Source organism: Tachyglossus aculeatus, chromosome X1 (assembly GCF_015852505.1).
Source record: "Tachyglossus aculeatus isolate mTacAcu1 chromosome X1, mTacAcu1.pri, whole genome shotgun sequence".
NCBI classification, from domain to species: domain Eukaryota; kingdom Metazoa; phylum Chordata; class Mammalia; order Monotremata; family Tachyglossidae; genus Tachyglossus; species Tachyglossus aculeatus.
The window spans coordinates 32444231-32467981 of NC_052101.1; the positions used below are offsets into that span (position 1 = coordinate 32444231).

The 23751-nt window shown below is 45.3% G+C and overlaps 1 protein-coding gene across 6 annotated transcripts; it reads right to left on the reverse strand.

Moving 5' to 3' along the window:
- Window positions 1-2236: 2236 nt before the first annotated feature.
- Window positions 2237-18773, reverse strand: THG1L (tRNA-histidine guanylyltransferase 1 like). Of its 6 annotated transcripts, none has more exons than XM_038773052.1 (7): window positions 18583-18773; window positions 6584-6760; window positions 4740-4909; window positions 4186-4274; window positions 3648-3755; window positions 2865-3051; window positions 2237-2442 (listed from the first exon to the last, which is right to left on the reverse strand). In XM_038773052.1, exons 1-6 carry the CDS (start codon window positions 18771-18773, stop codon window positions 2890-2892), a joined length of 897 nt encoding a protein of 298 aa, XP_038628980.1. In that variant the 3' UTR covers window positions 2237-2442; window positions 2865-2889. The 6 variants fall into 6 exon arrangements, with proteins under 6 accessions (XP_038628980.1, XP_038628979.1, XP_038628978.1 ...); XM_038773051.1 differs by lacking the exon at window positions 2237-2442 and adding an exon at window positions 2458-2634; XM_038773050.1 differs by lacking the exon at window positions 2237-2442 and having other exon boundaries at window positions 2643-3051.
- Between the last annotated feature and the right edge of the window lie 4978 nt (window positions 18774-23751).

The following is a 23751-nucleotide window of genomic DNA, read 5'->3' on the forward strand; positions in this document are numbered from 1 at the left end:
GTTTCTGTTTACCTGTGAGTTCTCCTCAGCACAAGGACTGAGTTTGAATACTTACCACCCTGAACATAGCTTTTTGATACAAATATGTATTCTTTTGAAAGAAAAAAAAAAACCGTAGCCCAGTGCTTAAGACGCAGGCTAGGTAGATTTACAGGGTACTTGTTTTGTCACCAAGTCGCTGCGTTACCTCAGGTAAGCACCGCTTTCCTCTTTAAAACTCTGTATTTTTAAATGGTTATCCAGTTTTACATTAATGCAGCAAAGATGTTTGGTTATCTGAAACTGTTGCAAAGGCATCAGGAGCTTCGGATCCAGGGGTGGCCAAACTGCTCCCCTGCACATAGTATTTACGACTTTTTCGCCAGGGCTGCGGCGGCGGGCGGGCCACAGCGGACCACTACTTCAGCTAGGCCCACCCCCACGCCATTCGGCCACACGAAGTTGGAAGTTTGCACCTCTTCAGTTCACGAGGCTCGGCCACCCGTGTGGACCAATCTACACCTGACCTGCTTGGCCCAGAACAAAGAGCAACGGGGTCAAAGCCGGCCATGCCAACCCTTCAGTCAGTCAACCGGCCAACTAGCCATGAGCCCTGGAAAACTTGGGAGAAAAGTGGCAGCAGTCTACGTCTACCTCCAGCTTGGCACAGTGGCCAAAGGGAGGCTGTCGGCTCCGTATCTGATGGATTGTCCTCCTGCCTCTCTTACAAGCTCCACTCAGCCAGCACGCTCTGCCCACCTCTTCCGCCACCCCACACTACAGCTGCAAAGCCTACTGTCATTTGACAAAGCCCTTTCACTACAAAATGATCATTAGGGCCTAATTCGCACCACCCTCCCTCCTTCCTACAGAGCAGTGATGTTTCCAGGAACCTACAGGTATCAGAACCCATCCTACACTTGGAACTAAGAAGCAGGGCCATCACCCCCAGTGCTAGCAGACTCAGTAACTTCAAGTTCCAAAGTCCTGCCACTGTAGTAGTAATAATAATAATAACGGTATTTGTTAAGCGCTTACTATGTGCCAACCACTGTTCTGAGTTCTGGGGTAGATACAGGGTAATCCGGTTGTCCCTCGTGGGGCTCACACTCTTAATCTCCATTTTAAAAAGGAGAAAACTGAGGCACAGAGCAGTTAAGTGAAAGTCACAAAGCTGACAAGTGGCAGAGGCGGGATTAGAACCCACGACCTCTGACTCCCAAGCCCGGGTTCTTTCCACCGAGACACAATGGCACCCTGTCAGACTTTCAATAGCCCTTGCCACAGATTTGGTAAAAGTGGCAGGGAAAGGGAAAAAGAAAATGCCCATATGCAAAATTTTCAAATGGCTGAAAGGTTGCTTTTAACCACTTAGTTCTATTTGCCCAGGCTACCGAAATGTCTTGAGGTGGCCCTGAGTTTGATATTAAAACTATAAAAAGAATCCACAAATAAAATCTGAAAATAATTTGAAAACGCAATTTAAGACCAGCACCCGTTGCCTGCGGAAACCTTAAATAAAGACTATGTGATAATGATAAAATAGGATCAAATCAGAGTGGGAGAATCGGCATAAGAGCGGCAACACAAAAAATAAAGCCTGATGTCCCGAGAAGCAATTTAATAAATTTGCTTGCAAAAATAAGTTTTGGCTTGAAAATACAACTTCTCCACAACAGCGTTTAAATTAAGTTCAGAAGGCAAGCTTCCTCCCTTCTTTGAAGAGCAAAATAAATCTTTTTTCAAGACAAGTTAAAAAAAATCTTCTAGTCTAGCGATTCAGAAGGAGAAAGTTCAAAAGTCGGGCCTAGGGATGTTGAAATCTAAGTCCATATTTTCCACCATCTGCCTCCTAATCCTTTTAAAGGTTGCATTTAGTGAATTGTGGAAAGAAAAATTAGACTCTGCTCACCAATAAACCTAGAGGATTTTAGAGTCTCAAACAGGCTTAAGTGGTGTCAAAAAAGAAGCCATATGTTCCCGGAGTCAGCTTTGTTTTGGGTGAGGAGGATAAGAGGAAATTGGGGGTTACTTGGAAGATCAGTTAATGAGTGATAAACCTAGACCGTGGTCTTTTCAAGGAGGTTCCAGGATATGAGTATTCTCTTATTGAGTTCCTTGTTTTCATTCCTGTTGTCTTTCAGTCAATCATTAATGTTTACTGAGGGCCACTTGTGCAGAGCACTGTATTTAGCGTTCGAGACAGTACAATAGAGATAAAAACCACAAGGAGCTTACAGTCTTCCCCTCTGTTTTGAAAATAAACCAAGGAAATTTTATTTTTTTCTTCCAAATAATCTCCTTTAATGACATATGTGCTTCTTCTTGCTTCCTCAGGCAATGCTAGTAGGATGGTAACTTTACAACATGACTCTATTCCCTTCTGCCTTGCCCATCTCTTCTGACACTGGCATCGGAAGGAACTCCAGAAACCAAAACAACATGATGTGTTTACTTCCCATCCTGTCAACCAGAACGGCAATAGGAAGGCTTGGAAAGATGACAATTTCTGAACACTGGGTTTGGTATGAAAACAAGTATAAAGGAGGGAGGGAATCAGATTTCTGTTCTTTAAAATAATAGCGGGAAACCCACTGCATTTTAAAAACGGGTTACACCCTGGTTTAAAAGAAGATGCGCCCAACAGGATCAATCCTACAAGACAGAAATATTTCTTGGTTTGTAAAAATAGCAACACGCTTTTTTATTTGCACAAACCCACAGCCAAGGCAAGGCGCTCTTCTTCCGACACCTCCCCAACCTACCCTCTTGCAACCGCCCACAAAGAAACGAGTCGGGTCCCCGGCAGCAGAATTACGCTCCATTTCTAAAAGAGTTTTGCATCAAAAAGAAAGAGGAGCCTGGACGGGAACAGTTAAGCGTACCAGCGACGAAAGGGCGGATGGACGGTCAGCTGTCGTCAGCAAGAATCTCCTGGTGCTCTTTCCAGAAGGCATCCCCGATGATATCACAGTGCAATGGGACAACTTTCGTCCTTGTCCGAGTCACTTCCACTCTTTGCTCTTCTTTGTCCTCTGGTTGCTTGGTTTCTTTGGTTGTGACTTCACTGACCTGCAAATAAGAACCGGAAATTAACTGATTATGAAAGGAGTTATTTCCGGATGGAGGAGAAGCAGTTTGTATGCTTCTGGTCTGTCGGAGGGAACCACAGATTTAATTATCCCCCACTCTTTTTACATGAGAGGTGCCATCTTTGAATTGAGTGCGAAGGTGATGTGGGGGCACCAACATTCATCCTACTAGGGTGGTATACTCACTCTCTCCTAGAGTTTTTATTTACTTTGGGTTAATCAGAAGATATGGGGACATCCCAGGCAGCATAAATTAAGAATTGTTTGCCTTTTGCTGAATACATCTTTCTGAGGGTGGTATACTCACTCTATCCTAGAGTTTTTATTTACTTTGGGTTAATCAGAAGATATGGGGACATCCCAGGCAGCATAAATTAAGAATTGTTTGCCTTTTGCTGAATACCTCTTTCTGTAAGCAAACAAAACACCACAGATTCAAAAATACCAAAGTAGTCAATCAGGAAAAAGTCTAGAGAGGCCATTGTGGAGGGGGGGGGTGTCTATGAATGCACAGAGAAAAGTTTCTCTCAAGCCCCCGCTGCCCCACTTTGTTTTAGAAATAAGACATGACTTTACCTTTTGCCATATTAACACGGTTCCCTTTCTGTACATCGGGGGCTCATTATTGTAGTTGATGTTAAATTCGGAAAACAAAATCTCATTCTTGTCCGCAGCGAGGGTTCCCTAGGAAGATAATAAACCATACTTTTATATCCTAAAAATTCTAATTTTATTAGCCCAAACTATTTACTTGGCGAAAGAAGAAAAGGAGGACAAATGCCGAGTGTTTTATTTATAGTTCTAACCTTGGTATGAACTTTTAAAGAGCAATTCTAATCTATTTTAGACTTCAGAAACACTCGAAGTCCTTCCACGGCAGAGTTAGACCATTGGCTTCTTAAGACACGATAGTGATGAATTAGTAGTAGCAAGGAGACTTATACGCATCTTCAGTGAAAAATAAACTGCTCATATTTAAAAGTCAGCATTCAAGGGCATAAAACACAGCTTTATGTTATGTTCTCTCTGTACAAAATTGCCAGTAAAACAAGATACTTATACATACGACCTCACTCTAGAAAACCGTTCAATGGAAAATAATAATGTTTTATACCTTTAATCTCTCTTGAGCTTGAACTGGTGTCAACCCAGATCGCTGTACAAGCATCCAAAAAACTGTATTATAAAGATTATTAATGTGACCTAAGGAGAAAAAAAAAGGAGTGTGTTTTATGTATACCATAGTTTTACCGACATAGTTTTATTGACACCCACAATAACCTTTCTGAAGTTAAGTAATATCCTCCTTTAGAGGTGGAGAAAAGACACCTTGCTAAAAGTAATAAAAAAAAATTGGTAGGCCAGAAAGAGAGTCTTTAGCTCCTCCATTCAGGCAGTGGCTTTGGTCGGTAGACAACGTTTTCTCCCTGAAACGTTCAAGGAGAATAAAACGAATATCTTCTAGAAGATGTTACTGTTACTGGGAGAATCCACTGCAAATAAACACTTCCAATTTTGTGAAATAGAAACTTTCCCCACTTCTTTCCCTGGTTCTGACAAATTAGAAGTTAGCACACTGAGTGCCAATTTTCACGTGGTATTTCAATGAGGAGCGATACTCTGGAGTCAGGGATTTGGTTCTACTACATGTTTCCTAAAAAGACTTACAATCTGCTTGTCGCCAGCTGAGATAGTCTTTCAAGTGCTGGTTGCTAGGATATAGCACAACTCTTCCATCAAAGCCTGGGGGATACAGAAGGGGCTGGTCCTTAAAGTAATCCTTCCAATAAAAGACATAGCTGGAGGCAAACTGGGAGGCCACATGAGTCATGAACTTACTTTCCAAGGACAAGGCGGAACGGGTGGAGCAGGAAGAGAGAAAACATGTTATGTTAATTCAATATAGTGACAGTGTCTACGGAGATGCAATAAATGAGATTACAGAAATGGCAAGGGAAGCAAGCGATCGATAAAACATATTTACCCAAGAAAACGATCGATTGATAAAATCAAGTTCCTGGAGATTTCAGTTTTGTGGTCTTTCCAAGTATTCCTCCCTTCATTTCCCAATCAATCAACCCATCAACCAACCAGTTGAAATTACTGAGCACTTACTGTGTGCCAAGCACTGCACTGCGTGCATTTATTATTTTAAGTGCCGTCGAGTCGTTTCCGATTCATACTAAGTGCTTGGGAGACGATAACACATCCGGTAGATACGTTCCCTTTCCACAACGAGCTTGTCTAGACGGTACTTCATTAAAACCACCTTCCTCTCAAATGGATGGGATGACGATTATTTTATTCAACTGTTTTTTAAAGGAAAACTCTTACTCTGATAATACAGGCCACCTGATGATTAGTTTCATGCAAAGGCACTATACAAATACAGATTGTACTCTCCCAAACGCTAAGTACAGTGCTCTGCACACAGTAAACACTCAATAAATGATTGAATGAATGAAGAAATGAGTACTCTGCATCCCCCCGAAGGTGGCAGTCCATAACAACTGTGGTATTTCTTATGCACTTCCTATGTGCCAAGCAATGTACTAAACACTGGGGTAGATAAGAGATAGGTCAGACACAGTCCCTGTCCCATGTTGTAACTGTCTGCTACAAAATTACTGTGCCCCACTCCTAAACCCCCTCAAAGAGTAGCGACCCAACCGAAGATTCAGCCAAGTCGAAGCGGTGGGTAGTGTGCTGATGCTTCCCCAGTTGGCAGCCTAGATATCCTTTTACAAAATAAAATATATTTGCTAAGCGCTTTCTATGTGCCAGGCGGCGCTTGGGATAGATACAAGCTAATCAGGTTGGACACAGTCCATGTCCTACATGGGGTTTATAGTCCTAATAATCGCCACTGAATAGATGACGTAACTGAGGCAGAGAGAAGTGATTTGCCCAAGGTCACACAGCAGACAAGTGGCGGAGCCGGGATTAGAACCCAAGTCTTTTTTCCTTACAACTCTTGGGGGGGGCAAAGAAGGCTAGGCCATGAACCGGATAGGTCTGTCCTTCAATCACTACGTCAATCAATCTGTGGCATTCACTGAGTGCTTACTGTACTAAGTACTTATGTTAAAATGGGAAACTGCTGCTGAATCAAGCCTGTGATGCTAACCTCTATGGGGGCACTTCTGCCTCCCTCCCTCCAACCTCTCCCCTCCATAAAAAAATGGAAAAAAATAACTCATTTCAACCTAGAGGATGAAATCCAGACCAGGAAGCCAAATAATGGATCTTCCTACTCCTTCGAACAAGGCGAGGAGGAAGGGAGGAGTTGGGTGGATGCTCGGGCACAAGGAAAACCAGCTGAGTCTAAGCAAAAAATATGATCAAACTCCGAAGTGCAAAGTACTGAAAACAGACAGCGTCTTACATGAAAAGACTGAATTAGAATAAGTGGGAAGGCAGACACTGGTGGGTAGCAATCTGTTGAGAGGCGGTGGTGAGAGCAGGCGCATACACATACACCCACACAAGCACACACACACACACAGAGTTACCTGGCTCTTCTTTTAAACCAGTTACTCGTCTTCTTGAAAACGAAGCTGTACTCATCACTTTGCCCATACGCAATCACGATATCCTCCAGTTCTTGCATTACAACCTGGGCACACTTGTTCATCAGGTGCAGAGCACGATCATCGTTGGGCTTGGCAAAACTGTGCTGATCGGCAAACCTTTTGGAGAGAGATAAATGGAGGTGGTGTTACTTTTGAAGAGCCTGTCTCTGCAGGCGTGTTCTTAAGGTTTCCGATTTTCACAAGAAACGAATAAAGGAACAAGAGGTGTTAATTCCACTACTCCCATGGCCTAGTCAGCCAATTTACACATTACGGTATTTGTTACGCGCTTACTATGTGCCAGGCACTGTGCTAACGCTGGAGTACACACAACCTAATCAGGTTGGACGTAGTCCATGTCCTACATGGGGCTCACAGTCTTTAATCCCCATTTTGCAAGGTGAGGTAACTGAGGCACAGAGAAGTTAAGTGGCTTGCCCAAGGTCACACAGCAGGCAAGTGACAGAGCTGGGTTTAGAACCCAGGTCTCTTTGACCCTCAGGCCCATGCTCTATCCACTAGGCCATAATGATTAATAATAATAATTATGGTATTTGTTATGTGCTTATTATGTGCCAAGCACTGTTCTAAGCACTGGGGTATATACAAATTAATCGGGTTGGCACCCTACCACACGGGGCTCACATTTTTATCCCCATTTTACAGATGAGGTAACGGAGGCACAGAGAAGCGAAGTGACTTGCCCAAGGTCACACAGCAGACTCCTCTCAAGTATTTAGAATAGTGTTCTGCTCACAGTAAATGCTCAATAAACACACTCGACTGATTTGGTGACTGACTCTGGGAAGGTAAATACCCTAGAGACAGGCAGTGTGGACTAGTGGAAAGAGCACGGGAGTCCGGAGAGTTGGGTTCTAATCCCAGCTCTGCCACTCATCTGCTTTGTGACCCTGCTCAAGTCACTTTCTCTCTGCGCATCAGCTTCTCATATGTGTTTGATCTGATTATTTATTATGTATCTACCCCCAACGCTTAGCAAAGTGCCTGGCACTTAGTAACTACTTAATATAACAATTATCAGTAACTCTTTCAAGTCTATGGGATTTCTGTAAGGTATGCATAAAGTAGACGGAAATAACACCCCTCCCAAAGTGCCTATCGGGGAGGAACTTTTGGCCCTTTAACGTTAAGCAGAAGTTCTATAATAGGAGACAAGAGTCCCGATTTTCGGAGATCCCTCCCACCGCATGAAAGCACTAAGGTGGGGCCCGCAGAGTTCTACCTTCAATTAAAGTTGGGGGGAAACTTACAGCCCTGACAGCAGAAGTGGCAGCCGAAGACTGCCCTTTCTTGTCCGACTGCACAGTGGCATCACTGCTGCTGTGACAAAACGGGCCCAACCTGGGGCAACACGTGGAAATTTCACGCATGGTCAGGACTTAGGTTTCCACCAAACTGCAAATTCCTATGCCTGCAAGATTCTAGGCTGGACTAATTCAGTCAGGGCAGATGCTAGAGCCATCACCACTTTTGTCCTGATGAACTGGCTGATCTTGGGACAGCAAACCAACTGCCACTTCTGCTGTTATCATCCAAGCAAAATTGGGAGCTGGGGCTGCTCTAGACTGGTGGATGATCTCTCTCTCTCTCTTTCTCCTCTAGATGGGATGGATGGATGGATGATGATGATGATTTTCTCTCTCTCTTTCTTACACTCTCACCCCAAACCAGAGACCACAAGCCTAGCCATCATTGCACAGTATGTGTTCATTTACTTCTCCCTTTCCTCTAGGACACACACACACGCGCCCCACTCCTTTTCCTTTCCACTCATTACTGTGGTTCTTTTACACTGAAAAGGAGCTGGATCCAAACCTTTTCAGGTAAAGCATCCACAAAAACTGGGAAGAAGAGTTGGCCAAGGGGGTTCCGCGGGTAGGGGAGCCCAATACAGTGTTACGTCCACAGTGAATGCTCAATAAATATTTGCTGCTGCTGCTAATTCAATCATCAATCGTACTTATTGAGCGTTTACTGTGTGCAGAGCACTGTACTAAGCGCTTGGAAAGGACAAGTTGGCCACATATAGAGACAGTCCCTACAGTCTTCTATCGTTCAACAATATAACCAGAGGGCTGTGGCAAAATGAGAAAACGGGACACTTCCTTAGTCTCAAGGAGCTCCCACATTAGTGTACATATTTATTACTCATTTATTTATTTATTTATTTATTTTGCGTGTACATTTCTATCCTATTTATTTTATTTTGTTGGTATGTTCGGTTTTGTTCTCTGTCTCCCCCTTTTAGACTGTGAGCCCGCTGTTGGGTAGGGACTGTCTCTATGTGTTGCCAATTTGTACTTCCCAAGCGCTTAGTACAGTGCTCTGCACATAGTAAGGGCTCAATAAATACGATTGACTGATTGATTGATTAACCCAAATCTGCAACCGGCAGTTAGCAAGCAGTGGAAGAGGAGTCTAGAAATAGATATAAGCATGAAAGAAACGGACTGCAGGTAGGGACTGCAAAGAGGAAAACAAGTACTGAGGGGTGGCAGAGGTGATGCTGATGGGGTAGAGGGCGGGCCGGCTATGCGCCGCTTTTTCAGAACCATCACCACACCTAAAATAAATAAATAAATATTCGTGCAGTTTGCAGAGTATCGGGAGGGCTGGGATTGCCCTCTTCCTCCTAGCCTTCTGACCTGCTGGAGATCTCATTAGGACCCCACTGTGTCTAGCTGTATTTTCCCAAGCGCTTAGTACAGTGCTCCGTACACAGAAGCATCGTCATCATCATCGTCAATCGTATTTATTGAGCGCTTACTGTGTGCAGAGCACTGTACTAAGCGCTTGGGAAGTACAAGTTGGCACCATAGAGAGACAGTCCCTACCCAATAGTGGGCTCACAGTCTAAAAGAAGCAGTGTGGCCCAGTGGATAGGCCACGGGTTCTAATCCCGGCTCTGCCGGCTGTTTGCTGTGACCTGGCCCATGTCACTTACCTTCTCCCTGCCTCGGGTTCTCCTGTTCTCCCTCCTACTTAAGGCAGTGAGCCCTATGTGGGGCAGGGACTGCGTCTAGTCTAATCCACTTCTATCTATACCAGCGCTTAGAACAGTGTCTGACACAAAGTAAGTAAAATACCATTAAAAAATACGACTGATTGACACCCGGAGCTCACGCCTGGCCCAACCCCCTGCCCTCCCCTCAATGGCCGATCACTCAGTTCAATTCATTCAATCGTATCTATTAAGCGCTTTCTATGTAAAGAGCACCCTCTCAATTACGCGGAGAGGCAGCGAGGCTCAGTGACAAGAGCATGGGCTTTGGAGTCAGAGGTCATGGGTTCGAATCCCGACTCCACCACATGTCTGCTGTGTGACCTTGGGCAAGTCACTTAAATTCTCAGAGCCTCAGTCCCCTATCTGTAAAATGGGGATGAAGACTGTGAGCCCCACGTGGGACATCTTGATCACCTTGTATCCCCCCAGCGCTTAGAACAGTGCTTTGCACGTAGTAAGCGCTTAATACCATCATCATCATCATCATTACGGATCCCCTCCCTGAGAAGCAGCGTGGCGTAATGGATAGAGCACAGGCCTGGGAAGGTTCTGGGTTCTAATCCCGACTCCGCCGCCTGTCTGCTGCGTGACCTTGGGCAAGTCACTTCACTGGGCCTCAGTTCCCTCGTCTGTCAAATGAGGATCGCGACTGTGAGTCCCAGGTGGGGCAGGGGCTGCGTCCAATGAGATCTGCTTGGATCCACCCCAGCGCTTGGTACAGTACCTTGCACGTAGTAAGCGCTTAGAAAATACCCTGAGCATATAGAGAGGCAGCATGGCTCAGAGGAAGGAGCCTGGGCTTGGGAGTCAGAGGTCATGGGTTCAAATCCCGGCTCCGCCAACTGTCAGCTGTGTGACTTTGGGCAAGTCACTTCACTTCTCTGTGCCTCAGTTCCCTCATCTGTAAAATGGGGATTAAGACTGTGAGCCCCCCGTGGGACAACCTGATCACCTTGTAATCTCCCCAGCGCTTAGAACAGTGCTTTGCACATAGTAAGCGCTTAATAAATGCCATTATTATTATTATGAGTTCTAATCCCGGCTCCGCCAATTGTCAGATGTATGACTTTAGGCAAGTCACTTAACTTCTCTGTGCCTCAGTTCCCTCATCTGTAAAATGGGGATTAAGACTGTGAGCCCCCCCGTGGAACAACCTCATCACCTTGTAATCTCCCCAGCGCTTAGAACAGTGCTTCGCACATAGTAAGCGCTTAATAAATGCCCTTATTATTATTATGGGCTCTAATCCCGGCTCCGCCAATTATCAGATGCGTGACTTTAGGCAAGTCACTTAACTTCTCTGTGCCTCAATTCCCTCATCTGTAAAATGGGGATTAAGACTGTGAGCCCCCCGTGGGACAACCTGATCACCTTGTAATCTCCCCAGCGCTTAGAACAGTGCTTTGCACGTAGTAAGCGCTTAATAAATGCCATTATTATTATTATGAGTTCTAATCCCGGCTCCGCCAATTGTCAGATGTATGACTTTAGGCAAGTCACTTAACTTCTCTGTGCCTCAGTTCCCTCATCTGTAAAATGGGGATTAAGACTGTGAGCCCCCCGTGGAACAACCTGATCACCTTGTAATCTCCCCAGCGTTTAGAACAGTGCTTTGCACATTGTAAGTGCCTAGTAAATGCACTTATTATTATTATTATTATGGGTTCTAATCCCGGCTCCGCCAATTGTCAGGTACATGACTTTAGGCAAGTCACTTAACTTCTCTGTGCCTCAGTTCCCTCTTCTGTAAAATGGGGATTCAGACTGTGAGCTCCCTGTGGGACAACCTGATCACCTTGTAATCTCCCCAGAGCTTAGAACAGTGCTCTGCACATAGTAAGCACTTAAAAATGCCATTATTATTATCATTATTATGAGTTCTAATCCCGGCTCCGCCAATTGTCAGATATGTGACTTTAGGCAAGTCACTTAACTTCTCTGTGCCTCAGTTCCCTCATCTGTAAAATGGGGATTAAGGCTGTGAGCCCCCCGTGGAACAACCTGATCACCTTGTAATCTCCCCAGCGCTTAGAACAGTGCTTTGCACATAGTAAGCACTTAAAAAATGCCATTATCATTATTATTATGAGTTCTAATCCCGGCTCCACCAATTGTCAGATGTATGACTTTAGGCAAGTCACTTAACTTCTCTGTGCCTCAGTTCCCTCATCTGTAAAATGGGGATTAAGACTGTGAGCCCCCCGCGGGATAACCTGATCACCTTGTAATCTCCCCAGAGTTTAGAACAGTGCTTTGCACATTGTAAGCGCTTAATAAATGACTTATTATTATTATTATGGGTTCTAATTCCGGCTCCACCACTTGTCAGATGTATGACTTTAGGCAAGTCACTTAACTTCTCTGTGCCTCAGTTCCCTCATCTGTAAAATGGGGATTAAGGCTGTGAGCCCCCCGTGGGACAACCTGATCACCTTCTAATCTCCCCAGCGCTTAGAACAGTGCTTTGCACATAGTAAGCGCTTAATAAATGCCATTATTATTATTATGAGTTCTAATCCCGGCTCCGCCAATTGTCAGATGTATGACTTTAGGCAAGTCACTTAACTTCTCTGTGCCTCAGTTCCCTCATCTGTAAAATGGGGATTAAGACTGTGAGCCCCCCCGTGGAACAACCTGATCACCTTGTAATCTCCCCAGCGTTTAGAACAGTGCTTTGCACATTGCAAGTGCCTAGTAAATGCCCTTATTATTATTATTATTATTATTATTATTATTATTATTATTATGGGTTCTAATCCGGGCTCCGCCAATTGTCAGATACATGACTTTAGGCAAGTCACTTAACTTCTCTGTGCCTCAGTTCCCTCATCTGTAAAATGGGGATTAAGGCTGTGAGCCCCCCGTGGAACAACCTGATCACCTTGTAATCTCCCCAGCGCTTAGAACAGTGCTCTGCACATAGTAAGCACTTAAAAAATGCCATTATCATTATTATTATGAGTTCTAATCCCGGCTCCGCCAATTGTCAGATGTATGACTTTAGGCAAGTCACTTAACTTCTCTGTGCCTCAGTTCCCTCATCCGTAAAATGGGGATTCTAATCCCGGCTCCGCCACTTGTCAGATGTATGACTTTAGGCAAGTCACTTGACTTCTCTGTGCCTCAGTTCCCTCATCCGTAAAATGGGGATTCTAATCCCGGCTCCGCCACTTGTCAGATGTATGACTTTAGGCAAGTCACTTGACTTCTCTGTGCCTCAATTTCCTCATCTGTAAAATGGGGATTCTAATCCCGGCTCCGCCACTTGTCAGATGCATGACTTTGGGCAAGTCACTTAACTTCTCTGTGCCTCAGTTCCCTCATCTGTAAAATGGGGATTCTAATCCTGGCTCCGCCAATTGTCAGATGTATGACTTTAGGCAAGTCACTTAACTTCTCTGTGCCTCAATTTCCTCATCTGTAAAATAGGGATTCTAATCCCGGCTCCGCCAACTGTCGGATGTATGACTTCAGGCAAGTCACTTAACTTCTCTGTGCCTCAGTTCCCTCATCTGTAAAATGGGGATTCTAATCCCGGCTCCGCCACTTGTCAGATGCATGACTTTAGGCAAGTCACTTGACTTCTTTGTGCCTCAGTTCCCTCATCTGTAAAATGGGGATTCTAATCCCGGCTCCGCCACTTGTCAGATGCATGACTTTGGGCAAGTCACTTAACTTCTCTGTGCCTCAGTTCCCTCATCTGCAAAATGGGGATTCTAATCCCGGCTCCGCCAACTGTCGGATGTATGACTTTGGGCAAGTCACTTAATTTCTCTGTGCCTCGGTTCCCTCATCTGTAAAACGGGGATGAAGGCTGTGAGCCTCACGTGGGACAACCTGATCACTTTGTAATCTCCCCAGCGCTTAGAACAATGCTTTGCACATTGTAAGCGCTTAATAAATGACATTATTCATAATCATCATCATCAATCGTATTTATTGAGTGCTTACTATGTGCAGAGCACTGTACTAAGCGCTTGGGAAGTATTATTATTATTATGGGTTCTAATTCCGGCTCCGCCACTTGTCAGATGTATGACTTTAGGCAAGTCACTTAACTTCTCTGTGCCTCAGTTCCCTCATCCGTAAAATGGGGATTCTAATCCCGGCTCCGCCACTTGTCAGATGCATGACTTTAGGCAAGTCACTTAACTTCTCTGTGCCTCAGTTCCCTCATCTGTAAAACGGGGATTCTAATCCCGGCTCCGCCACTTGTCAGATGCATGACTTTGGGCAAGTCACTTGACTTCTCTGTGCCTCAGTTCCCTCATCTGTAAAATGGGGATTCTAATCCCGGCTCCGCCAACTGTCAGATGTATGATTTTAGGCAAGTCACTTAACTTCTCTGTGCCTCAGTTCCCTCATCTGTAAAATGGGGATTCTAATCCCGGCTCCGCCAACTGTCGGATGTATGACTTTAGGCAAGTCACTTAACTTCTCTGTGCCTCAGTTCCCTCATCTGTAAAATGGGGATGAAGGCTGTGAGCCTCACGTGGGACAACCTGATCACCTTGTAATCTCCCCAGCGCTTAGAACAGTGTTTTGCACATAGTAAGCGCTTAATAAATGCCATTATTATTATAATTATGGATTCTAATTCCGGCTCCGCCAATTGTCAGATGCATGACTTCAGGCAAGTCACTTAACTTCTCTGTGCCTCAGTTCCCTCATCTGTAAAATGGGGATTCTAATCCCGGCTCCGCCACTTGTCAGATGCATGACTTTAGGCAAGTCACTTGACTTCTCTGTGCCTCAGTTCCCTCATCTGTAAAATGGGGATTCTAATCCCGGCTCCGCCACTTGTCAGATGCATGACTTTGGGCAAGTCACTTAACTTCTCTGTGCCTCAGTTCCCTCATCTGTAAAATGGGGATTCTAATCCCGGCTCCGCCAACTGTCGGATGTATGACTTTAGGCAAGTCACTTAACTTCTCTGTGCCTCAGTTCCCTCATCTGTAAAATGGGGATGAAGGCTGTGAGCCTCACGTGGGACAACCTGATCACCTTGTAATCTCCCCAGCGCTTAGAACAATGCTTTGCACATTGTAAGCGCTTAATAAATGACATTATTCATAATCATCATCATCAATCGTATTTATTGAGTGCTTACTATGTGCAGAGCACTGTACTAAGCGCTTGGGAAGTATTATTATTATTATGGGTTCTAATTCCGGCTCCGCCACTTGTCAGATGTATGACTTTAGGCAAGTCACTTAACTTCTCTGTGCCTCAGTTCCCTCATCCGTAAAATGGGGATTCTAATCCCGGCTCCGCCACTTGTCAGATGCATGACTTTAGGCAAGTCACTTAACTTCTCTGTGCCTCAGTTCCCTCATCTGTAAAATGGGGATTCTAATCCCGGCTCCGCCACTTGTCAGATGCATGACTTTAGGCAAGTCACTTGACTTCTCTGTGCCTCAGTTCCCTCACCTGTAAAATGGGGATTCTAATCCCGGCTCCGCCACTTGTCAGATGTGTGACTTTAGGCAAGTCACTTAACTCCTCTGTGCCTCAGTTCCCTCATCTGTAAAATGGGGATTCTAATCCCGGCTCCGCCACTTGTCAGATGCGTGACTTTAGGCAAGTCACTTAACTTCTCTGTGCCTCAGTTCCCTCATCTGTAAAATGGGGATTCTAATCCCGGCTCCGCCACTTGTCAGATGCATGACTTTAGGCAAGTCACTTGACTTCTCTGTGCCTCAGTTCCCTCATCTGTAAAATGGGGATTCTAATCCCGGCTCCGCCACTTGTCAGATGCATGACTTTGGGCAAGTCACTTAACTTCTCTGTGCCTCAGTTCCCTCATCTGCAAAATGGGGATTCTAATCCCGGCTCCGCCAACTGTCAGTTGTATGACTTTGGGCAAGTCACTTAACTTTTCTGTGCCTCAGTTCCCTCATCCGTAAAATGGGGATGAAGGCTGTGAGCCTCACGTGGGACAACCTGATCACTTTGTAATCTCCCCAGCGCTTAGAACAATGCTTTGCACATTGTAAGCGCTTAATAAATGACATTATTCATAATCATCATCATCAATCGTATTTATTGAGTGCTTACTATGTGCAGAGCACTGTACTAAGCGCTTGGGAAGTATTATTATTATTATGGGTTCTAATTCCGGCTCCGCCACTTGTCAGATGTATGACTTTAGGCAAGTCACTTAACTTCTCTGTGCCTCAGTTCCCTCATCCGTAAAATGGGGATTCTAATCCCGGCTCCGCCACTTGTCAGATGCATGACTTTAGGCAAGTCACTTAACTTCTCTGTGCCTCAGTTCCCTCATCTGTAAAATGGGGATTCTAATCCCGGCTCCGCCACTTGTCAGATGCATGACTTTGGGCAAGTCACTTGACTTCTCTGTGCCTCAGTTCCCTCACCTGTAAAATGGGGATTCTAATCCCGGCTCCGCCACTTGTCAGATGTGTGACTTTAGGCAAGTCACTTAACTCCTCTGTGCCTCAGTTCCCTCATCTGTAAAATGGGGATTCTAATCCCGGCTCCGCCACTTGTCAGATGCATGACTTTAGGCAAGTCACTTGACTTCTCTGTGCCTCAGTTTCCTCATCCGTAAAACGGGGATGAAGGCTGTGAGCCTCATGTGGAACAACCTGATCACCCTGTAATCTCCCCAGATCTTAGAACAGTGCTTTGCACATTGTAAGCACTTAATAAATGACTTATTATTATTACGAGTTCTAATCCCGGCTCCGCCAATTATCAGATGTATGACTTTAGGCAAGTCACTTAACTTCTCTGTGCCTCAGTTCCCTCATCTGTAAAATGGGGATTAAGACTGTGAGCCCCCCGTGGGACAACCTGATCACCTTGTAATCTCCCCAGCGCTTAGAACAGTGCTTTGCACATTGTAAGCGCTTAATAAATGCCCTTATTATTATTATGGGCTCTAATCCCGGCTCCGCCAATTATCAGATGCGTGACTTTAGGCAAGTCACTTAACTTCTCTGTGCCTCAATTTCCTCATCTGTAAAATGGGGATTCTAATCCCGGCTCCGCCACGTGTCAGATGTATGACTTTAGGCAAGTCACTTAACTTCTCTGTGCCTCAGTTCCCTCATCTGTAAAATGGGGATTCTAATCCCGGCTCCGCCACTTGTCAGATGCATGACTTCAGGCAAGTCACTTAACTTCTCTGTGCCTCAGTTCCCTCATCTGTAAAATGGGGATTCTAATCCCGGCTCCGCCACTTGTCAGATGTATGACTTTAGGCAAGTCACTTAACTTCTCTATGCCTCAGTTCCCTCATCTGTAAAACGGGGATGAAGGCTGTGAGCCTCACGTGGGACAATCTGATCACTTTGTAATCTCCCCAGCGCTTAGAACAATGCTTTGCACATTGTAAGCGCTTAATAAATGACATTATTCATAATCATCATCATCAATCGTATTTATTGAGTGCTTACTATGTGCAGAGCACTGTACTAAGCGCTTGGGAAGTATTATTATTATTATGGGTTCTAATTCCGGCTCCGCCACTTGTCAGATGTATGACTTTAGGCAAGTCACTTAACTTCTCTGTGCCTCAGTTCCCTCACCTGTAAAATGGGGATTCTAATCCCGGCTCCGCCACTTGTCAGATGCATGACTTTAGGCAAGTCACTTGACTTCTCTGTGCCTCAGTTCCCTCACCTGTAAAATGGGGATTCTAATCCCGGCTCCGCCACTTGTCAGATGTGTGACTTTAGGCAAGTCACTTAACTTCTCTGTGCCTCAATTTCCTCATCTGTAAAATGGGGATTCTAATCCCGGCTCCGCCACTTGTCAGATGCATGACTTTGGGCAACTCACTTAACTTCTCTGTGCCTCAGTTCCCTCACCTGTAAAATGGGGATTCTAATCCCGGCTCCGCCAATTGTCAGATGTATGACTTTAGGCAAGTCACTTGACTTCTCTGTGCCTCAATTTCCTCATCTGTAAAATGGGGATTCTAATCCCGGCTCCGCCAACTGTCAGATGCATGACTTTGGGCAAGTCACTTAACTTCTCTGTGCCTCAGTTCCCTCATCTGTAAAATGGGGATTCTAATCCCGGCTCCGTCAACTGTCAGATGTATGACTTTGGGCAAGTCACTTAACTTTTCTGTGCCTCAGTTCCCTCATCTGTAAAATGGGGATTCTAATCCCTGCTCCGCCAACTGTCAGATGTATGACTTTGGGCAAGTCATTTAACTCCTCTGTGCCTCAGTTCCCTCATCTGTAAAATGGGGATTCTAATCCCGGCTCCGCCACTTGTCAGATGCATGACTTTGGGCAAGTCACTTGACTTCTCTGTGCCTCAGTTCCCTCATCCGTAAAACGGGGATGAAGGCTGTGAGCCTCATGTGGAACAACCTGATCACCCTGTAATCTCCCCAGATCTTAGAACAGTGCTTTGCACATTGTAAGCGCTTAATAAATGACTTATTATTATTACGAGTTCTAATCCCGGCTCCGCCAATTATCAGATGTATGACTTTAGGCAAGTCACTTAACTTCTCTGTGCCTCAGTTCCCTCATCTGCAAAATGGGGATTCTAATCCCGGCTCCGCCACTTGTCAGATGCATGACTTTGGGCAAGTCACTTAACTTCTCTGTGCCTCGGTTCCCTCATCTGTAAAACGGGGATGAAGGCTGTGAGCCTCACGTGGGACAACCTGATCACCTTGTAATCTCCCCAGCGCTTAAAACTACGCTTTGCACATAGTAAGCGCTTAATAAAAGCCACCATTATCATTCCTATTACCTCCCTCAGGGCTCCGACCCGAGCCCCGCTCTCCGCCTCCATCGGCCGCCGCCCTGGGGCCCATCCGCGGCTGCGGCGTTGCCCGGGTAACCGTTGCTAGGGCGGAAGGCCCGGGGATGGGGAGGCCGAAGGGGCGCCGGAAGTGCGGGCCGTCGGGGCGGCCTCGGCCTCTCACCGGTGGAAGTTCCTGCCGTCCAGCCGAATCACCACCCAGCAGTGGGGCAGGCAGGTGTCGTCCGCCTCGAAAGCCCGCACGTACTCGAACTTGCTCTTCGCCATAGTTTTCCCTCGGGTGAGGCGGGGCCTCGGAATGATGGAAGCGGCGACCGCCCTGAGCCGACGCGCGGCGAAGGGCGCCGACCACATTGGCAGACAGCGGTCCCGGAAGTGCTCCGCTCTGCTTCCTCCGGGGCCCCTCTAGGCGGCCTGGAGGTCCGACTCTATCGTCACCGCCCCCTGGGACGCGGGAATTCTGAAACCCCCTGGGTCACCTTGGCCAAGGCCCTGCCTGTCACACCCCAAACATTCATTCATTCATTCTGTCACACCCCAAAACATTCATTCATTCATTCAATCGTATTTATTGAACCCTTACTGTGTGCAGAGCGCTGTACTAAGCGCTTGGGAAGTCCAAGTCGGCAACATAGAGAGACGGTCCCTACCCAACAACGTGCTCACAGTCTAGCAGGGGGAGATGGACAGCAAAACAAAACACGTGGGCGGGTGTCAAGTCATCAGAATAAATAGAAGTAAAGCTAGCTTCGTTCATTCAATTGTATTTATTGAGCGCTGACTGTGTGCGGAGCACTGTACTAAGCGCTTGGGAAGTCCAAGTCGGCAACATATAGAGACAGTCCCTACCCAACAATGGGCTCACAGTCTAGAGGGGGGAGACGGACAACAAAACAAAACATGTGGACAGGTGTCATCAGAATAAACAGAAGGAAAGTTAGATTCATTCATTCAATTGTATTTATTGAGCGCTCACTGTGTGCAGAGCACTGTACTATGCACTTGGGAAGTCCAAGTCGGCAACATAGAGAGGCGGTCCTTACCCAACAATGGGCTCACAGTCTAGAGGAGGGAGACGGACAACAAAACAAAACATGTGGACAGGTGTCATCAGAATAAACAGAAGTAAAGCTAGATTCGTTCATTCAATTGTATTTATTGAGCGCTGACTGTGTGCCGAGCACTGTACTAAGCGCTTGGGAAGTCCAAGTAGGCAACATAGAGAGACAGTCCCTACCCAACAACGCGCTCACATTCTAGAAGGGGGAGATGGACAGCAAAACAAAACACGTGGGCAGGTGTCCAGTCATCAGAATAAATAGAAGTAAAGCTAGATTCGTTCATTCAATTGTATTTATTGAGTGCTTACTGTGTGCGGAGCACCGTACTAAGCGCTTGGGAAGTCCAAGTCGGCAACATAGAGAGACGGTCCCTACCCAACAACGCGCTCACATTCTAGAAGGGGGAGATGGACAGCAAAACAAAACACGTGGGCAGGTGTCCAGTCATCAGAATAAATAGAAGTAAAGCTAGATTCGTTCATTCAATTGTATTTATTGAGCGCTTACTGTGTGCGGAGCGCCGTACTAAGCGCTTGGGAAGTCCAAGTCGGCAACATAGACAGTCCCTACCCAACAACGGGCTCACAGTCTAGAGGGGGGAGACAACAAAGCAAAACATGTGGACGGGTGTCAAGTCATCAGAATAAACAGAAGTAAAGCTAGATTCATTCATTCAATCGTATTTATTGAGCGCTGACTGTATGCAGAGCACTGTACTACTATGCACTTGGGAAGTCCAAGTCGGCAACATAGAGAGGCGGTCCTTACCCAACAATGGGCTCACAGTCTAGAGGAGGGAGACGGACAACAAAACAAACATGTGGACAGGTGTCATCAGAATAAACAGAAGTAAAGTTAGATTCATTCATTCAATTGTATTTATTGAGCGCTTACTGTGTGCAGAGCACTGTAGTAAGCGCTTGGGAAGTCCAAGTCGGCAACATATAGAGACGGTCCCTACCCAACAAAGGGCTCACAGTCTAGAGGGGGGAGATGGACAACAAAACAAAACATGTGGACAGGTGTCATCAGAATAAACAGAAGTAAAGTTAGATTCATTCATTCAATTGTATTTATTGAGCGCTTACTGTGTGCCGAGCACTGTACTAAGCGCTTGGGAAGTCCAAGTCGGCAACATATAGAGACGGTCCCTACCCAACAAGGGCTCACAGTCTAGAGGGGGGAGACGGACAACAAAACAGAATATGTGGACGGCTGTCAAGACATCAGAATAAATGGAAGTAAAGCTAGATGCATTCATTCAATTGTATTCATTGAGCGCTGACTGTGCGCAGAGCACTGTACTAAGCGCTTGGGAAGTCCAAATCGGCAACATATAGAGACGGTCCCTACCCAACAAAGGGCTCACAGTCTAGAGGGGGGAGATGGACAACAAAACAAAACATGTGGACAGGTGTCATCAGAATAAACAGAAGTAAAGTTAGATTCATTCATTCAATTGTATTTATTGAGCGCTTACTGTGTGCCGAGCACTGTACTAAGCACTTGGGAAGTCCAAGTCGGCAACATATAGAGATGGTCCCTACCCAACAAAAGGCTCACAGTGTAGAGGGGGGAGACGGACAACAAAACAAAACATGTGGACAGGTGTCAAGTCATCAGAATAAACAGAAGTAAAGCTAGATTCATTCATTCAATCGTATTTATTGAGCAATTACTGTGTGCAGAGCACTGTACTAAGCGCTTGGGAAGTCCAAGATGGCAACATATAGAGACAGTCCCTACCCAACAACGGGCTAACAGTCTAGAGGGGGGAGACAACAAAGCAAAACATGTGGACGGGTGTCAAGTCATCAGAATAAACAGAAGTAAAGCTAGATTCATTCATTCAATCGTATTTATTGAGCGCTGACTGTGTGCAGAGCACTGCACTAAGCGCTTGGGAAGTCCAAGTCGGCAACATATAGAGACGGTCCCTACCCAACAAAAGGCTCGCAGTGTAGAGGGGGGAGACGGACAACAAAATAAAACATGTGGACAGGTGTCAAGTCATCAGAATAAACAGAAGTAAAGCTAGATTCGTTCATTCAATTGTATTTATTGAGAGCTTACTGTGTGCAGAGCACTGTACTAAGCGCTTGGGAAGTCCAAGTCGGCAACATAGACAGTCCCTACCCAACAACGGGCTCACAGTGTAGAGCGGGGAGACGGACAACAAAACAAAACATGTGGACGGATGTCCAGTCATCAGAATAAATAGAAGTAAAGCTAGATTCATTCATTCAATCGTATTTATTGAGCAATTACTGTGTGCAGAGCACTGTACTAAGCGCTTGGGAAGTCCAAGATGGCAACATATAGAGACAGTCCCTACCCAACAACGGGCTCACAGTCTAGAGGGGGGAGACAACAAAGCAAAACATGTGGACGGGTGTCAAGTCATCAGAATAAACAGAAGTAAAGCTAGATTCATTCATTCAATCGTATTTATTGAGCGCTGACTGTGTGCAGAGCACTGTACTATGCACTTGGGAAGTCCAAGTCGGCAACATAGAGAGGCGGTCCTTACCCAACAATGGGCTCACAGTCTAGAGGAGGGAGACGGACAACAAAACAAAACATGTGGACAGGTGTCATCAGAATAAACAGAAGTAAAGTTAGATTCATTCATTCAATTGTATTTATTGAGCGCTTACTGTGTGCAGAGCACTGTACGAAGCACTTGGGAAGTCCAAGATGGCAACATATAGAGACAGTCCCTATCCAACAACGGGCTCACAGTCTAGAGGGGGGAGATGGACAACAAAACAAAACATGTGGACATGTGTCAGAATAAATAGAAGTAAAGCTAGATGGACATCATTAACAAAATAAATAGAATGGTAAATATGTACAAGTAAAATAAATAGAGTAATAAATCTGTACAAACATATATACAGGTGCTGTGGGGAGGGAACACTCTGCGAAGCACCTCAAGCCTCAAGTTTCCTCACTAAGTCACACCCCTCTTTCGTTGAAGCAGCCCTTACCCTTCGGCTGTTTTTTTGGAATTAGCTGTCTTCATCATACAGCAACTCCTGCTTCTTTTGGTAATAATAATAATAATAATAATAATGTTGGTATTTGTTAAGCGCTTACTATGTGCCAAGCACTGTTCTAAGCACTAGGGGGGATACAAGGTAATCAAGATTGTCCTACGTGGGGCTCACAGTCTTAATCCCCATTTTACAGATGAGGGAACTGAGGCACAGAAAAGTTTGATTTTGATGATCTCCTGTCCTCTGCTTCCTTTCTCAATCCATCCATGGTACATTGTACTAAGCGATTGGGAGAGCGCACGACAATAGAGTTGGAATAATAAAAATCGTGTTCTTAGCTAAATGCTTACTATGTGCCAAACGCTGGAGTATTTACGAGATATCCGAGGTCGGACATAATCCCTGTCCCACATGGGGCTCACTCTCTTAAGTAGGAGGGAGAAGGAGTAATGGTTCCCCATTTTACAAATGAGGAAACTGAGGCATAGAGAAGTTAAGTGATTCACCCAAGGTCAAACTTCAGGTTAGTAGTAGAGGCAAAATTAGAACTCAGGTCCTCAACACCCAGGCATGTGCTCTTGCCATCCTGCTGCTCTAGTTTAGTTCAGGTTTCTAACCTGCACTGGAGAAATACCTAGTTTCTTGGCCATGTAGTCTCAGCATTCATTATTAATATTATTATTACAAGTATTAGTAGTAGTATATTTATTAAGTGCTTACTATGTGTCAATAACTGTTCTATGCACTGGGGTAGATACACAATCGTCAAGTTGGACACACTCCCTGTCCCATTTGGGGCCACAGTTTAATTAAGTGGGAAAAGAGGTATTTAATTCCCGTTTTACAATTGAAGAAACAGGCACTGAGAAGTCAAGTAATTTGCCTAAGGTCACAGAGCAAGCAAGTAACACCCAACCCCTCTGACTCCCAAGCTCAGGCTCTTTCCACGAGGCCATGCTGTGTCTATAAAAATGCTTCTTGAAAAGTACGGGTTCATGTTTCATATTTGCATTATAATGATACCAAAGTCTATAATTTCCTTAGAAGTTTCCTGCTCATTCAAAATACAGAAAAATTAAATCTCTACATATTCAAAGAAAACTACTGAAATTAAAAGCTATGGAGAACAGGAAAGGCAAATGAACTAATTTTTAAAAGTATGACCTCTAGAGAAACAAAAATCATAAAAGGCATTTACTTAAATTACGGCAACTTGTAACTTGACTTCCTGCCGCCACTCCTCATTCAAACATAGGCAGTTCCTATTCCTGC